Genomic DNA, 18,810 nt, shown 5'->3' with positions numbered 1-18,810 from the left:
TTTAAGGCTAATTGTGATTTTCGCGGGATTTTCGTCCCTGAATTTTTTATGTTTTCTTTTTCATTACAAAATGGGGGTTAAAGTGGTTCCAAGAAATCCGAAAAGCAAAAAAAAAGGGTACAGAACAAAATGAAGGTCATTTTTTCCATTTACACCGGTGGCCTAGAATACCTGGGGGTGCTGGAAACTAATACATGAAGCACGCCCAAGGAACACCCTCAAGATTGGCACACATAGGCCTACCCCCTTGAAACCTAAATAGCCGAAAAATAACTAAATTTGCCTTTGATTTTTTTAGCGAAACCTTTATCACTATCATTATACTATTCATTTCTTTTTTGGGGGGCTTGTCACATTTAATTCAGCACTCCCTTAAAAATCATGAAGTGATTTATACAACTTGAAAGAAGACATAAAGCTAAATAATATTCAAGAAACATGTTATACCTAAATAGGGCATATTTCATATTAATGCCCATCAAGCAATCGGCTTTCGCTATTTGTGACTACATGCAGCCAGGCATGCACTGGCATACTATAGGGGACATCGGGACCCCCGCCCCCCCCCCCCCCCCGATATTCCCTACTAAGAAAAAAAAGCCGAGAAGAAAAAAATGAGAATTATAAGAACAAGGAAAGATATGATAATATTTTTTTGAATTTCATGTTCAAATCTGTAACAGAATTAGACTTATGTATAAAAAAGTTCAAAATTTTGCTTTGCCTTCTCGCAGCTTTTTTTAAAGAAAATTTGCCCATTGTATCATGTTGGCCTCCTCAAAATTACACTAGTGTTGTATAGGGCCTACCATCGATCTGTACATAAATTTATTTTTCCAAATATGAATTATCACTTTGTATATAGGTCTAACCAACATCTGTCTGCCTATAGGCTGCGGTCTGCCAGGGCTAAACGGGCATTAGCGTACCTACGGGGGGGGGGGAGGCAGAGGGGGCAGTCTGCCCCCCCTGACGAGTCACAACCCATACAAAAGACATATTCCTGACCCCCTGACGAGCTTGAAAACCTATTTTGCCCCCCCCCCCTGACGAGCTGAAGGCCTTTTTTTATTCTTTATTTTATTTTTTATTTTTTGCTTGTCAACTTTTTTTCGGGTACGATTGGAGACTTCTTTTTTTGCTTGTCAAAATGTTCGACCAGTTTTGCCCCCCCCCCTGTGGAAAATCCATACGCCACTGGTAACAGGGGTCGGTGTCCAGGTGGGGGGGAGCAAGAGCCAACATTTTCCCGGTCATAATAACAACAATAATAATAATAATAATAATGATAATAATATTATCGGTATATTTACCCACGGTAGCCACTTCAGTTCCGAAAACTGTTCTCCCAACGGGGCCCTGCTATTATTATGAACAGGATTTTGTGTGCCCCGAGAATTAGGGCGAAGCTCAATGCGTGATAAGTACCCCCCCCCTCAAAAAAGGGGGGCACAGCATGGTTCACGCAGCAAATAGTTGCTTAATATAAGTCCAGAGCGAGAGAAGCGAGCGAGAAAAAAAATCTTCATTTTCTTTCCTTTCATCTTTTCTGTTTTACTCTCAGTTTTAGAATTTTTTGGGGGCCATATGCGGATCAGGTCAGGGGCAATGGCGGCCCCAAAATTTTAACCTCGGGAAGGCATAAGAACATTTGGGGACGGTGGACGGTCAACACACTATTTCTCAAAATCGAGCAAGAAGAGCAAGCTCAGTTTTCGACACTCATACCGAAAATAGACCTTTTTGCATTGGGTCATGAAGACGATATCCCACCAAATAAGCGCTGAATTTTTTGACATTAAATTAAGTTATGTGATAGTATAGCTTTGAAAATAAAGTATACAAGCTTTTCACGGTAAATCTAGCCAGCGCAAAGCTTTACTTAGCAGTGGCGGATCCAGAGGGGGGCGCCCCGGGCGCGCGCCCCCCCTATTTTCGCCGGATTTTTTTTTTTTTTTTGGATGGTTATATTTACTGGATTGGTACAATGTAGTCAATTTCAAGGGCTAGATCTAGTCAAAACTATATTTTAACTTACGCTCATGGCCTTTGTGTTCGCACAAATGCACCTCTGTCATATTGTATTGCAACATGTAAATTCCGGAATTCCAGGGCGCGCAAGTCGATTGGTTGGAAAGTTGCACCACTTGTAATCGGGAGTGGCAGTGCAGTGACCAGTGTGAAGATTTTGGATTGGATATCATTTTTTCCCGACATTTTGTGTTTTTTGTAACATGCGTTTGTCCGTCTTTATGGCAAATACATGTAAATTGTAAGTAACAGATCGCGAGAGAAAGTGTCAACGATGCGAATGATAATGTCTATCCCCGAGATTATTCTTCACTCAAAGATGAAGCCTTATATCGGGCGCCACGTGCGCAGCATTATCATTCTGCCTTGGTCATGTACGTTTTCACTGAAATGTGTAGGTCAGACATATTTGTATTTAATGTAAACTAACTTTTACACTTTCTGGTAGATTCAGAGGCATATTATCCAGGGCGCCCCAACTAAGTTTCGCCGAAGCAATCATTCCAACGAATTATCAAGGAGCAAAATTGTATATTCTCAATCACCAGTCGACCCTACTCCGCGTTTGCTGTGTATAGGCAGCTATAATGTCAGCGTAAGGAGCGAAAATTTTATGTGAAGGGGGGGGGGGGAGAATAAAAATACTTTCGTGCTGGGGAAAAACGTCCCGAGGACACATTGTGTATTGTTAAAAAGTAGAAATTGTGACATTAACCCCCCCTCCCTTACCCCATTTTTAATGTTTGATAATCTATAGGTTTGCTGATTACAATATATCTTTAAAGAAAAATGCCAGCAAAATCGAAAACGTATACAATAAAAATGATGAGAATCCCCTTAAGAAGCATTATATTACTTTGAGGTTGTGCAGAATGACTGGATTATTGAAGATGATTTGAAAATAATACGAGGGAAAAAGTTGATTACCAGAAGATGATGTCGTTTTTTGTAGTTTGCAACAATTTACTGTGCATTTTGGGGAAAAAAGAACCAAATTTTATGCATGTTGCCATACGACTAAACAATTCTCGTTTGAAACACACAATGTAAATACACAAATGACAATAAACAGAATGGATTATTCGGAACTTATCGATTACAAGTCTCAGTTTCGTATCATTTAAATTTGACGTTTCAATCACACGATGCAAGGAAGTGAAGAGCCTTTGCCAAATGTATGTTTTGAATGACCGCTTATACGGTGTGTGACTGGAAACCAGCTCCTAAATGAGTCAGTATGTGTCTTTTATTCATGAAGTTACAGTGATTTAAGTGTGCATTTTTCTTCTAAAGGTGCTCTCAAAATACGACTTCTGGACATGATTTTTTGAAAAAGGAGTCCTTGCCGTGGGAGGGGGGTATCCCACCTCCCACACCCTCCCCCGCTCGGTCGCTTCGCTCCCTCGCCGCTGGCGCCCCCTATTTCAAAATCCTGGATCCGCCCCTGCTTAGGGATATACTACTATCCCTTGGGCCATGGCTAACCCTACCTTGGCTAAGGATTTTCCCCTTTTTTATTTTGCCCTGATCGCGATTGCGACAATATTGCATAAAATTTAGCAAGCTTCTTCCCGTTCTTCATAATTATTTTCAATCCTCGGCAACCCGTCGCGTTCATCTAACTTTTTCTCGTGCCTTTTATCTATGATTTTCCGTTTCTTTCTGTCTCTTTCTCCCATTTTCCCCGCCATTCTTGCCCGTGTCATTGAGTCATATCCCTCTCTTGCTAATGATTATTTCATGACCGTACTTCCTCACGTGTTCTTTTTTCCTTCCATTTCCCGCTTTCCTTCCATTTTCCATATTTATGTTTTTCCTTTCATACCCTTTCTTTTCATGTTTCCCTTTCCCGTTTCCTCGTTCTCCCTTTATTCTCTTTCTCTCTCCCTTTTTGCCTTTTCCCATTTTTTTTTATTTCCCCGGTGAAATCCGCCAGGGGGCAAGCTTGCACCCACCCCTCCTAGAACTCCTGTTATTCCACTGGCGGTCTGCTGCTCTCATTATTAATGCGTGTCAATTTGTGAGGGTATACTCTTTAATGCCATGAAAGATTGCGAAATTAATTATGGCCGAATATAGTCAGGCCGAGTTAGATGAACTTGGAGAGAGAGAGCTTCGATCTGCAAAGGATAAGGATTTAGTCTAACTTCAGTTCCTTTTTATACTTGGTGTTTGCAAAGTGGTTAGAAATAAAGGAAACAAATCATGATGAATTAAAAAAATATATAAATGGAATTTAATCTAATCAACAAAAATATAATGATGTAAAATTCATCTCAAATACAGAGTAAGCCGTAATTAAAATAAAACCATTTGAAAATTGGACAGAAATTAAGTCTATATATATGAACAAAATGATTGGCAGCTGACCTTTGAACTGAGTATTTGGATTCACTCGGATACGCCCCCGGTACCCGAAGAAAAGCTGTCCAAAATGACAGCAATTTCCTCTCATCATCCGACTATTTAGTGAATGTGTAAATATGTGATGGATTAATCAGGAACATGGCTATCGTGGACTATTATTTTCAAGATGATCTAATGCCTGTAAAGACATAAAATTACCATTGCAAAAGTCGGTGTTGATATTTGTGGGTCGCTCTCTTGATTCTCTCAATGGGACTCAACACACAATACGGATGAATGAATGAAATAATGAACGCGATTATTACCGGCACCACTTTCGAAGCGAAAGCCACAATGGAACACGGAAGTCGCTAAAGAATCATCTTTGAAATCATGAACAGTGCATTTATGACTCAACCAAATCCAGATGATTCGTTGTTGAATAATGGAGAAGATCAGCAACCAGGACACCGAGGAAAAAATCAAAATCTAGAACATCTAAATCTTCGAAGTGAGAAGGGGAGTGATGAGAAAACGTTCGCTGCAGCGGCACTCGAGCGGGACGGCGGTGTGATAACCGCCGGGAACTGCCCGCTGTCGGCAAGCGAGGAAATGGGTGTTGTCAACGCAGAGCACCATAAACCACGGGATATTGGGGAGGGAAGGGTAGAATTAGATCATTTAGCAGTGAATAATGAACAAGATGTGTCCTCAAATGTTGTCAGTGCCAGTGATGGTAGAACGTGTGATATTTTATCCAAAGAATTATTGTCCACAAAAAGGAAAAATGGCAATGCAATAAATAATCATATTGGAAGTGGATCAATTATGAATACAGATTCGGTTGTCGTTGAGTCGAGCTCGAGTATGATACCTTCTAACTCCGACGATCAGAATATTTCATCCTCAAGATCAAGGACATTACAGAATGAAAGTATTGTCGCAAGAACTACATGTAGTAGTAGTGGAAATCAAAGTGTTGCTTCAACAGACCCAGATCATGGAACCACAAGCTCCATGTCTAACCATAGTAGAGGAATAGAAACAGAAGTGATAGTTAACCAACAAAGTAATGGAGATGAAGATGGAGATTTAAAACAATCATGCCCTGGAGGTGAAAGAAATCAGGAAGTTACAAATATGCAAATAAGCAATGTTGGAGAAATGACTCTAACAAACAGTACCCCGCCCCAAGATGAAGAGTGTGCAGGAAATATATCGGAATCAAAAAGTGACTTACAAGTTCATATATCTAGGTCTTCATCTGGTTTGCGCAACTCAAATGAGACAGTGGAGGATGATAATGATAGTACTGCTTGTGTGGAGAGTGAAAAAAGCAGCCCCAAACAACGTTCTTTCCCCACACTGGAATTAGAGGAAAGTACATCTCCTGCAACCCTTGATGTCACCAGCTCTGAAGAATGGGAGGATGCAAGTTCTGAGCTGACTCCAAGGCCACATTTCTTCATGGAGAACCTTACTGATTTGACTCCAAGTCCAAGCTCACAGCAAGCCTCGCAGTCCTCATCATCATGGTCGAGTCAAAGGACGCTCTCAGTTTCATCAACTCCGGTTGAGGCCGGATCCAGTGCCATCTCAGGGTCATGCGAAGGTATCTCTGAAACGGGAAATGTTGTGTCTGTTAAAGGGCCAGCGATGGTGTCTGTAGTGCCTGATGATAAAAACAATACACCTACAAGGAGTAGGACTAGTACTGCAACAAGTCTTAGCACTGATTTCTCATCCAATATCTCCATAGCAACAGATGAGCTGAATGAGGCCATTGCAGATGGTCTTGTTCTAGGGGAGGAGGATGTAGGTTTTGAGGAAGTGAACTTGGAGCATGGAGAGCCGGGACATCCTACTGGAGCATCAGTTGTAGGTTCAGGAGCCAAACCAAAGAAAAGAGGCCTTGGAGGATTTCTCACTAGGTAAGGAGGAGAAGCTCTTTTCATTTTAATGTGGGCTTCTGGTGTTGTGATCATGAATGTTCAATATAAACAGAATTTAAGTAATTAATTCACAAATTGTTCTTGAAATTGAATTTTCAAGTTCTTAATGTTTTTTTTGGGGGGGGGTTGGGGGTTAGTTATTTTTCTTCTTTTTTTTTATACAGTAAGATGCTTTTGTTGAATTTGGGAACTGCACTAGTACAAGGCCTCTTGGCTTTCTGTATTATGCAGTTTTCCATTTTGTTTTCATGTTTACACTTTACTTAAAATATGTACATGTATACAGTGGAAATCAAATTTAAAAGAAAATCCTGTTGCAGGCACTTTGGGATACATTATGTACATGTAGTCTGGTAATTTTTTTGATGGCTTACTAAAAAGAATCATGCAATGATACAAACTTGTATGATGTGTCGGGGTGTTTGTATCTATTGCCATTTGCATGTCAGTCCACCTCACAATGAATCGTATTCATTTAAAGGGGAAGTTCACCCTGAAGAAGACTTTGTTGTAAAAATAGCAGAAAAAATCATAAAAATATTGGTGAAGGTTTGAGGAAAATCCGTTAAAAGAAAGTTATTAGAGTTGAAAGTTTTGAATTTTTGATGTTATAAAAGAGCAGCTGCCCCATGTGTTATGTAATATAAAACGCATGAATTTCAAATTTTATGTGGTTCCTGATGACTTGATTTTGTTTTCAATTCATGATCAGGTGTGAAATGATTTGTCTATTGATATACAAAAGGTACAGTAAAAAACATTTTCAATTTTCTGAGAAAATGACATTTCATTGATTTTTTACCATTCGTTATGTAGGAATGCTGCTCGCATATGACGTCACAAATCAAATAATTGAAATTCTAATAACTTTTTGATTATTTGATGAATTTTTTTCAAACCTTCGGCAATATTCTTTTTTCTGCTATTTTTACAATAAACTTTTTGTCAGGGTGAACTTCCCCTTTAAAGCAGAAAACTAGTAGAACTTGGATGGTCAAAGTGTGAAAGAAAATGAAAAAGAATGAGAATGTTTCGGATCTGTTTTATGTCAAAATCTACAATTAATATTTGAATAAAATATATAATTTGCTCCCAATAACAATTCCAGGCAATGTCCAAAATATGTAAGTTGTAGTAATTTGTAATCAAAGAAAAGGAAATCCAGATGAATAAAAAAAGTGCAAAGCTCTGCTTCTCTAGGAACAGAGATTTTCTGTTCACAGATAAATCAAAATGGAAAATAAATTTGATCCCACAAGAACTTCAAGACAGTGATCAACATGTACATGTAAATATTAATTTGTGAAAGTTAATCAATAGAGAATAGAAAATCGGATCCTGATGATTAAAAAAGAACTTTCACAAAGTTGCTTCTCTAAGACTAGATTTTCTGTTTAGGTAAACCGAAAAATGGAAAACCTGTGTTTTTTACTTTTTGTGTGACAATTCATTGAATTTACCTTTATTCTGTACTTAACGGTGCACAGGGTTGAGCCCAGGGTGAATATGAGTATTTTTTTTCTTTCTTTTTAGAACATTTCGCACATGGTCCTTTACTTTTTTATGACCATTAAATGTGCGAGGTATAACAATTCAAAATTATTTCTTTTTCACATCTATCTTTAGTATATATCTATCTACATTTATCTATCTATCTATCTATGGCAATTCATCTTATCTATTTCTATCTGTACCTGTATATCTATCCATTTATCTGTCTGGATGATTGGATCCATCCATCTATCTGTCCACCTGTATAGCCATCTCTCAAGTTACTAGTATCTGTCTTCCTCTCTCTATCCCTCTGTACAATGTATATGTCAATCTATCTTCATCACATGTGTAATACCTATGGAATAAGACCTATATTCACAGAACATTCTCATTCTCTAATACATTATGAGGGCTCAGCTGTATTATACATGTATGTAATCCTGTTTTCTTGTTCACCAAATCTCTCTCTCTCTCTCACTATCCCGCCTCTCGAATTCCATCCCATTTCCTACACTACCAGCATGATGAACATGATCTTCATTCTTCATTATCATGGCAATCATCAACATATCACGTCATCATCATGATGATTATGGTCATGATTGTGATGGTGTTAATCGTCATGATCATCATGGTTATGATGATCATGGTGATGATTTTTATAATCGTCACAATTATGATGCAGTACCGGTCATGATTCTTTGAATCACTATTGACCAGAGAACAATAGATTCCGTCCACTGTTCTATTGTTCTCTGGCTGAAAGTTTCCTGAAACAGGTAATAGTGATTCAAAGAATTGTGACTGGTATTGTATATGATATACAATGTACTCATTAATAATATATTTTTGATGGTGATCATGATACTAATATAATGATGTTGGTCATTGTAGTCATGATGATCATAATGATCATGATCTGATTATGAAGGCACAAGTGATAACATTATCATCATGATCATGATCTGATCATGAAGATCGTGTCTTGTACACCTCTCTGGGATAGGTCCTTTTCACAGAACCTTCTCGTTCTCTGTTTTTTATGAGTATTCGACATGTTCTTTTCATAATAAAAGTTCAGTGTTCATCATGATGATCAGATCATATTGGTGTGCAGGCTGTTGGTTTGCATGAATCTTGACTGTGATCATGATCTTGAGAATCACAGACCGACCACCCACTAGTTATCCCATCAAATTTTATTCATGACGATTTTAAATTCTAGTTTTAGAATTTGTTTGTGGTGTAAGAGTCAGTTGATGCCAGCATCTCAGGTTTTCACAATTTATGCAAACCTCCTTGGCACAACCCTTTGGTTTTTGTCTATATGTACGTACCTGTGTGTAGTGTAAATGTTCCCTTGAGCACTGCATCACCACAATGTTCATTATTTGTTATGGAACAGTTGATGTGTTGTAATCTTGTGAAATAAATTTCCCTGTAAAGGTGTACATAGTTTTCTAATAAATGTAAAGAAGACTTGTACCTTTTGATTTGTCCTTTTGACCCATTTGACTTTTTATACAGTATATTATGAATATTCCTCCAAAACAAACATGTTTACTTGTTATTTATATTCACACCAGACAGAAGTCACATCAAAGCATACATTCTTTAATACTTGTACATCGGTTGGAATTACAAATAAAATGTGGCAAGTTAAGTGCTCAATTCACTCCACTCCAGACGGGCACTGTGGTTTCAAATCAATAATGAATTCCATCACAGAGTACAAGACGGATGACGTGTTCATCTGCGAGGGTTATCCTGACTAGCTTACAATGTACAACCTCACAAATAGTCTGCTCACTAGAAAAGACTACATGGCAGGCAGTCAATGCCATGTTCATGTTGTTTTCAATCCAATCCAGAGATGCAGGATTACATGAAAAATACATGAATGTACACTGTACTGTTTTCTTTCTGCCTTGCAATCGTAATATTTAACAGGGACTTTATAAAAAGCAGTAAGTGCCATATTGTTCTGTAGTACTTTTCCCTGTAATACATGTAGTAAACCCATAGGCCGTTATTCACCAAGGAGGTTTAGTTTATAATAGGACTTAGTCTGAGGTACATTTGTTAGACTGGGTTAAATTTTAGACAACATTTCATTTGGTCTAAATCTTGGTGCAATTCACCAATGATGGTTTAACTACATGTAATCCTCTGTGAATTCCATAGACTTATATGTACGAAAACTTAACTACTGTAAATTTATCCCCTTTCACTCCTCAATTAGCAGCAAAAAATGCAGGATTTTAGTAGCTGCCTATTATATTATGCAATCGGTTATGAATTTGACTTTTCATTACATTCCAAATTCAGAGAGCACAATTTATAATACATCTATACATTTTCATGCCTTAAATCTTTATATTTTGATTTGAGGGAAAATCCACGATCTACATGTACATGTATCTTGGTGCATACAGCGCAAATCTATTGTATGGAAAAAAATTTAAGAATAAACGTAAATTACAAATTGCCAATGAGAGGGGCATTTAGCCCATTTAACAGGGATTCTAGGTCATAGCCTTTGAATAATTTAAGCCTTGAATTATGGAAGGAAATTCAAAATAAAAGTTAATTTATAGCACATACATAATGCTTGCCAATGCCATACAATCAGATTCAGTGTGTGCATACATGTAACATGCTTTCCAATCATTGGGTCAAAAGACTCCATTCTGTTTTAAAATGGCAGATTGCACACTCTGCTACCGCCTCACACAATTTGAGGCAATCGGTCATCCTGACCTGGCTGGAAGGTATGTAACTGTTTTCCGCTACCTAGAAATTAATTCACACCCCGGGCTCCAGGGATCATGTACATGTACATGTAGCCTACATGAGGCTCAGTGAAGACTATATGACACAAATGGGCTTTGCAATCATGATGGCTTCATTTGTACTTGTAGGTTTTGTGATCGTGTTGTAAATTAATTAATGCTCTGTTATACATGTACATGTTTTAGATGTGCAGTGTTTTCTCTCATGCATTAAACATACATTGTGATAACCTTGTAGGAAATCATTGTGCCTTTAATAGGTTTACATGTACTGGGGAAAATTTATTTCAGATGCACTTGTACATGTATCCGTTATTATGAAACGGAACTGAAAATCTGAAACAAACAAATGCAGTGACTTTGGGCATGGAAGTGTAACACTTTCTACATTACATGTAGTATGCCAGGGGAGAAATTTGTCAATATTTTTGGTTGAGAAGCAGGTTAAACTGTAACTGTCGGGTAAAACAAGACTTGTCGGATATTAATACATGTACATCTCGTAAGTCCTTTCATGGAGCTTATGCACCAGGGCGGATCCAGAGGTAATGGGGGGGGGGGCTTTTTAAACAAAAAGTGACAAGAAGATAAAGGGGGTCCTCAGAAAAAAGGGGCACATGCCCCTTTGCCCACCCCTCACCTATGCCTGCTACAAATACTGAAGTACATATTTAAAAAAATACATTGTAAATCATGATTTATACAAATACCGTTGAACTTGTATCAATAGTTGCCACCTGTCTATAGTGGCTACATGCTTTATAGTGGCCACTTTAAATTCCCTGCAGGAAATTCATGTGTCGTAGACCCCGTCTGTAGTGGCCAACTGTCTAACGCGGCCAGTGGCCACTCATTTTTGCATCCCTCTATCATCAATAGTAGACCCTCATTAGTGGCCATGACAAATAAGCTCCCCAAAACTTTTGAGTTTTGACTTGTGTTAACATTGATTGAATGGCTTCTCTTTGCGCTTGCAGCTGCATCTAAACACGAATCTTTCTGTTATACTTACATGTACAGTATATGCAACAAGACATGTTTTTGGATGATCAATTGAAATAGATTCCTGATTGCAATATATGAAAAAAGTTGAAGTTATTAAAAACACATACTGTATGTCCAGTTCATTGCAAAGTATCTACAATGCATATGATTTCAAGATGGCCGCCAACCTGTCTATAGTGGCCACATTTGCCGTTTCCTTTTGATGGCCACTATACACAGGTTAGACTGTACAATTTATCATACTTGAATACATACCTTAGGACAGTAAGGTTGGAAAAACTAGATCTGTACCACCATTCCCCTCCCCCCAAAAAAGGAAAGAAAGGCCACACTACACCCTGTAACTTTTTCGTCTCATGTGAATTCTGCAAGCAAATAATTTCTCTCTACAATGTATTTAGGCACCTGCATTGTACTCATATTTGTTCGTAAGTAACACAATCTCGACTGATCTCCATATCTTGAGAGAGTGAGAGAAAAATATATTCAATATATCCTTGGAAGAATTAAATTCTATACATGTTTTGTAGGTCTATTGTAGATGGAGAAACTGGACAATATTGCTGATTTTATCAATGTACATTATCAGACTGCCAGAAATTTTTTGATTTTGTTGTTTTTACACTGTACTTTTGTAGAACCCTTTTTCCATACACTAAATCACACAAATATGTCATATATTTGTTGACATTCTACATTGTATATAATTTACTGTTTTTGCCTGAATATTTGTCTCTTTATGCCCCCATAGGGAGAGGGTGTGTCGACCTGTCAGGGTCTAGACAGATTGAATGTACATGTAGTCCATTTGGCAATGAAAAGCATTTGAAAGTCTGATCTTGAATGTGATATTGCTTTTGAAAAGTTATGGGAAAATGGAATTGAGTTAAATTTAAGGGTAAAAATTATAAGCTTACAGTACTTGTACACCTGAGATACTTCAGTATATATATTTTTTTATCAGAGATTCTTTTGTTTGAGGTACATGTACATGTACCGTGTAACTTTTTAAAACCAAAGTACTCAACTAAGTACATATATTTAATACATGTTTGTGTTTGAGTAGAAACTTTTTCGAACCTTTGTTTTTTATTGTTTTTTCCAATAAACTTTGTCAGTGAATATTTTGTGATCACAAATAGCATAAAATAAATCCATTTGAACCAACAAAAGTAAAAATAATAATAATTTTATGATTTTTGTTTGAAAAACACAATTCGTGCAACCATGTAGTGATGAAATTTGTCGAGGGCGTGTTCAAATTGACCCCCCCCCCCTCCATTTGATAAGGGTTAATATTGCATTACATGTAGGTGCTTTCAATAGGCCTTAAATGCACACTCAGACCTAACTGAGAAATAAAACAAGCATGGTATATATGTTCAGAAGAGTGTGAAATACTGTATACATTTTTGTTTCTTATATCCAATGTTTTTATTTATAATTGTGTTTAGGATAAGTTGGAACATGTTCCAAATTCCAACTAGCCCCTTCAATTTTGTTCCAACTTACCCCAGAAGCCCATTTGACATCTATAAGCTTAAAGCACACAAAAGAGACTTCATCATTGCATATTAATAACCTTATTTTGTAGCTTGGTACAAGTGTCCATTCATTATACCCCCAAACAGGCCAACTTGATCTATAAACTTCTCTGAGATAATAAACAAATTCTGAAAGAGAAAAAAATTACTCAGAGTGAAAAAAACTAAAATTCCCTTCTAACTTCACCAGGCTTGATGCATACATGTACATGTATGTGTTGTCTGTAATATGATGGATAGCTGTTGTAAAAAAAATAGCAATAAAATTGAGTACAGTATTGCACAAATTTATTTAAAGGCGTTAAAGAAAATTACAATGTTTAAACTTACCCCGATCTCCCCTACGTCCTATACTCTAGGTGTACTGTATCTTTGTCCCTGTATTAAAAAGGTCTGCCTTGCAATGTACATGTACATGTATATGATGTACAGAATATAGTATGTTCTTGTTTAACTTTAACATGATAAAAATGTGTAAAATTTAGATCTGTATGTTTTCCAAATCTATGAATTACATTACACCATGTACAGTATATATGATGATCATGAATAATTGAATAGAGGAATATGTGATTACACATTGTATGTACTTGCAGTGTGAGGTGTATGTGGGTCATTGTACTTGTGTTGCCATGAAAATCTTGGATCTCACATGTGTGGGAACAATAATTCCAAATATTAATTCTTGTGGCTTCACGAGTTTATATCTTTGCACAAAATATCACTTCCTGTTCCATATTATCCCTTTATACTCATATCTACACAGGAACATATTCCGGAAATCCCTAGGCAAGTCCTCCCACTCCCCGGGGGTGGAGTCCTCACCCCCTGGCTGGAAGCTCTTCGGGCGTGTCCCTGCCAAGGAGTCCATGCAGAGGGACCACTTGCAGATCTCGGAAGACTTTCAGAAGAGGGGTCAGACACACCCTCCTACTAGCTCGCTGACCTGGAAGAAGCGCCATACCGGTCTCAAAGAGGCGTCCTCCACCACTGCACTCATCCTCGAGAACCGTCCAGAGTAAGTGAAGAGTTTTAGGAGCAGTGAACGAGAATGACGTAGCAGTCGTCTGATCATTTGAGTCAACGTCGTCTGCCCTTGTTCACTATAAGTGCGAATACTTTAGATTTCACTCGACTTGTACGTTTACGTACGTCCACGTGAAACAGTGCGATAACCAGCGGGTCATGACACGCTGCCCGACCCGGAAGATCTGGCGTACCATCGCCTGGCGACCCGGTCGGGTGATGCGAAGGTGCAACTTGTGCACACGTGCCCTTTCACTTGCTTTGATTTCTTTTTACTCGAGTTGGATATATATTGATATAGATTTTGGAGGTCAGAAAGCAATGCCAAATATGATAAACATAGTGCATCATACAACTTACATTAATTTTGTGAAAAGTCACTGAAAACTGTTTTAAAAGGGAAAGGCTGATCCTCATGCTGGGCTTGAACGGTCAAAATGACGTCACTCTCGTACACATCCACTATGATTTAGAAGAACCGCAAAATGGATGTTGCGAGGTTCTCGATTCTGATAGTGGACGTGTGTGAGGACCTGAGGAATATGGTAGGCCAAAAATGACGTCATCTCTTACCAGTCCACTATGTGGACGTACATTTTTCTTAAAGTGCTCAGTGATTACATGTAGAAGGCAGTCTTGAAAAGAACATGTCATTTTGTCACTCATTTGTACCGGTATAGTGCATATCAGTAGATAAGGGAATTCCTGCTATCACGTATCATAGGATGTCCCCTGAAAGCATTTAAAAATATAGGCCTATGTATAAAAATATTGCATTTAATGCAACATTTGGTTTTCACCCAAGTTTGACATGGGGGGGGTGTCATTATCATTAGTCTTAGCAAAATGACAAGTTTTACTATTCATAGTAAAATCACAGTTTTCCATTCATTATGCATGATCATTAATTTTCATTAAATCTCAAAATCTTATGTTTGATAGTATAAAACGAGGTAAAATATATATTATTTTTTTTATCTATAAGTACAGAAGTGTATAAAAATAAATGAAATGTGCTAGAACAGAATCATGTTGTCTTATTGGCTTTTGCCAAGTACTAGTATAGTATTTACTTGTATCTTTGATGCATTTTTTTGGCTGATACTCAATACATTTTTGATGGATTGCAGATTTTTTTCTTGATGAAAACAATCTCCTTTTGCACACCTCGTACTGCATGATGCTAAAATTCATGAAATTCACACATTCAAAAGCATCAATATGAGGGGAATTCATACCTGTCCTTTAGGGTAAAACACTTTTTTGTAATTCAAAAGAACTTGGCATTTATACCTTTTTTATTTAATATCATTTCATGCATTCACACCTAATACATGTTCATGTATCGAAACCAGATAAAGTTCCTGCACAGCAGTTATGACTTTCACATTTCTATCTCAACGAATCCAATTTCACCTCAAAATTTATTATAATTTGCTTTCATATTGCAAATGCTCTAACAACCTATTTATGAGAAATTCCTGTGATAGTTCTCGTTATTTGAAAGGTGCCTACAAGTCAAATTTATGAGCATTTATTTTGGGGGTATGACATTGCTCTACACTGGCAAAATAACAATTTTTGCTGATTGGAGTAAAATGTTCTTATTAGAGTAAAATATTTTTTTGATATTGCAGGTGTGAATATGTCTAGTTTATTGATTGAAAATTGCCAGACACCATCTCCATTTGAGTGCATGGCTTATAGGGAAAATAGTGCATTGTGGGTCAGTGAACTAAAACCATTATCATGATTATATGATCAGGGGATGGGATTACATGTCCATATTAAAAGTAGTGAATAATTATTTATAGATTTAAAGGTATAACACTGACACGGTAAAGAGGTGGATCATTACTTGTAATTTGTTGGGTGGTTATTAGGATAAAATCAGTTAATTTACAAATATTGGATTCATTGCTTTTTCTCTATAAGTTCACTGGTTAGACTTCATATTTATCTTCTATTTGATTGATTTTTTTTCCAAATCTAATAATTTTGTCACTATTGATCATCAGCCATCTAGAGTTTTTTAGTTTGGCATTATAAAGAGAGTTCACCTCCGTGCCTCCATGAGGTGAAGTCACACTAAATGACGGAAAATGCACTCTTGGAAATGAATTGGTGGCACTGTGTTCAGATATATTTTTTAATAGCAAATCTCTTATTTATTAATTTATTCATATATTCATTTATTCATACATTATTTAGCTCCACTTCATATATTCATTTATTCATACATTAATTATTCTTGCAGAAATCTACCAGCCAAGAATCCAGAAGAGGAAGAGAAACACAAAGAGGAATATACCAAGATGTTAAAAGAAGCCAAAAAGAAAGGTAAAACCAAAAGGATTATTATTGATGTCATCAGAATGAATAGATGTCGGTGTCAATGATAATAGGCATTTATGTAGTGCCATCAATCTAGAAATAATCTATTTTGAGGCACACTATCATTACCTCGGTTTTAGCTTGAGCAGCATTCGAGAGTCGGTGCATTCAAGGAATTAATCCAGCTGGGTACCCATTCACTTCACCTGGGTTTAGAGCAGCAAAATGTGGGTAAATTTCTTGGGGAAGGAAAACATGTCATGGCTGGGATTCGAACCCATGACCCCCTTTATTGAAAGATGAGACTCAGAACCACTGGACCACAACACCCCCAGATTATCATATCTGGTTATGCAGTATTAGAAATGATTATGATGCAACTGATTGTTCACTCTCATTGCGCTGCAGGGATTAATTTTTTGTGTGTATGAATGAAGTCTGTTGGATGTCTGATACTCTTGAAGGGGGTCCCCAGAATTGCTACGTGATGATATTTTTTTGTTTTTAGAAAGGTATGATTCAGATAATCAAATTAGAACAATTTTATCCATAAACCACTATGGAACTACAAATGTATAAAATAAAGTCATTTATTGGGGAACTATAGTTGACATAATTTACATTTAAACTTACAATACTTGTAATAATTATATGCAAGGGCCATATATGTACAATTAAATAGAGTAGTAATAGTTTATTTGCAATACATGATAGGCAGGCAGTGGCTGAAATATACAAGTTTACAAAATATAAGAACATACAAAGATATCATACGAAGATATCAAACAAAGAGTAGATAAAAAAACATTCAATACATAAATTACATAAAAACTTAGACAAAGATAATCATTATAATGTGTCAAATTACTTAAAGATTTTGTTTGTATTAACGGATCAAATGACATAAAGGAGTTCTGATTGTAAGTGAAATTATAAATTGCATTGAACAAATATTGCATAAATAGACAGGAAAGCAAAAGAAAATCATAATCAGGAGGTCAAAATAAATCTATGTGAGGCTATTAGAGCGTTTGGAAAGTACAATACTGATTATCTAGTAGTTTACATATTCAAACATTTTCGAATTCAAGTTCACATTGTATTACCCTGGCTTTAGCTCCTTTGCTGTTTAAGGTGCCTGGTGCCTTTAAGGAAGCTTGTTGGGTAACCATTTACCTTCCCAGGGTTGAGTGCAGCACACTTTAGCAGCGGAGATCGATTACCAGCTGAAGGAAATTACTCCATGACTAGGATTTGAACCCACAACCTTCTGTTTTACAGGCAACAGTCAGAACAACCAGACCACAATCCCCTGTGTCTGGTCCTTTAAATTCTGAGATACATGTAGGATCCTCATGAAAAAATGAAAAATCTGAAATAAATACTGTATGAGAAAATATTATTTAAAAGCTAGTTGTTATTTTTACAATAAACTGAAATAACTGCAATAGAAAAAAAATAATATAGGCTAGATTTTTTACAGTAATATGAAACCTTTTATTTGAGCAGTGTGCTGGTACATTGCACTCTGTGTATATTTGAAGCTTCGTGATTAAATACCAGCAAGAGTATACATGTATGTACCTCAAGACCAACTGACTTTTTTTTTTTATTATCATTCAACCGACATTTTATGCACACGACTGTAGAAATATCTGATTTCACTCAACAATGTGATTGTAAAGCAATCAATACTTTAATGTTGCTTTTAGAGCAACATTAACATGAATCTTTGCGTACTCTCTCTTTGATAAGGTATAATTAACATTAATTTACTCTTTATGTTGCTTTTACAGGAACATAAACATTTGTGTGTACAATCTTTCATTTTGATGAGGATAATTTACTTCGCAAGTTCTTGTAATGAAATGCTCTTTAATATTGCCTGCTTTGCCACAAAGCAGTACTATGCAAGTAATTTTGTCAAAGCACAAATTTATTCTAAAAAAAATCATTTCCTGTAAGTGGTTGTGTTGCCTTGGAAAAGAAAGTACAAACAGAGGAAAGGTAGAGGAAGTCTACAAACGTGCAACTTCAAGATAGGAAAGAAGTAAAAGCAATATGGATTTTTTTTTCTTTCCCTTTTGTGAAGTTGAACTGTGTCCAAAATTTTAAATTGAATTTCATTTTCAGGAATTTTATTGACATTACACACACCTTACAAATGTGCAAGAAGTTTTGCATTAAAACTGCAAGAAATATAAGCCTGTTGGAAACTGCATAGATTGACAGGAGTCAGGTTATGGGGGGAGGGCACAGGTATATTAGAGCTGACAAGCATATAGG

The 18,810-nt window shown here is 36.8% G+C and overlaps 1 protein-coding gene across 1 annotated transcript in view; it reads left to right on the top strand.

Moving 5' to 3' along the window:
- Positions 1 to 4,420: 4,420 nt before the first annotated feature.
- Positions 4,421 to 18,810, top strand: part of LOC121425739 (TBC1 domain family member 14-like) — a 53,313-nt gene continuing 38,923 nt past the window's right edge. Inside the window, exons 1-3 of the mRNA XM_041621920.1 lie at positions 4,421 to 6,308; positions 13,931 to 14,182; positions 16,448 to 16,530. Of these exons, the coding sequence (XP_041477854.1) occupies positions 4,771 to 6,308; positions 13,931 to 14,182; positions 16,448 to 16,530 (1,873 nt within the window). The 5' untranslated portion in view covers positions 4,421 to 4,770. The remainder of the gene's footprint in view (positions 6,309 to 13,930; positions 14,183 to 16,447; positions 16,531 to 18,810) is intronic.

This window comes from Lytechinus variegatus, chromosome 12 (genome assembly GCF_018143015.1).
Source record: "Lytechinus variegatus isolate NC3 chromosome 12, Lvar_3.0, whole genome shotgun sequence".
Classification (NCBI taxonomy): Eukaryota; Metazoa; Echinodermata; class Echinoidea; order Temnopleuroida; family Toxopneustidae; genus Lytechinus; species Lytechinus variegatus.
This window is presented reverse-complemented; position numbering and strand designations above follow the sequence as displayed.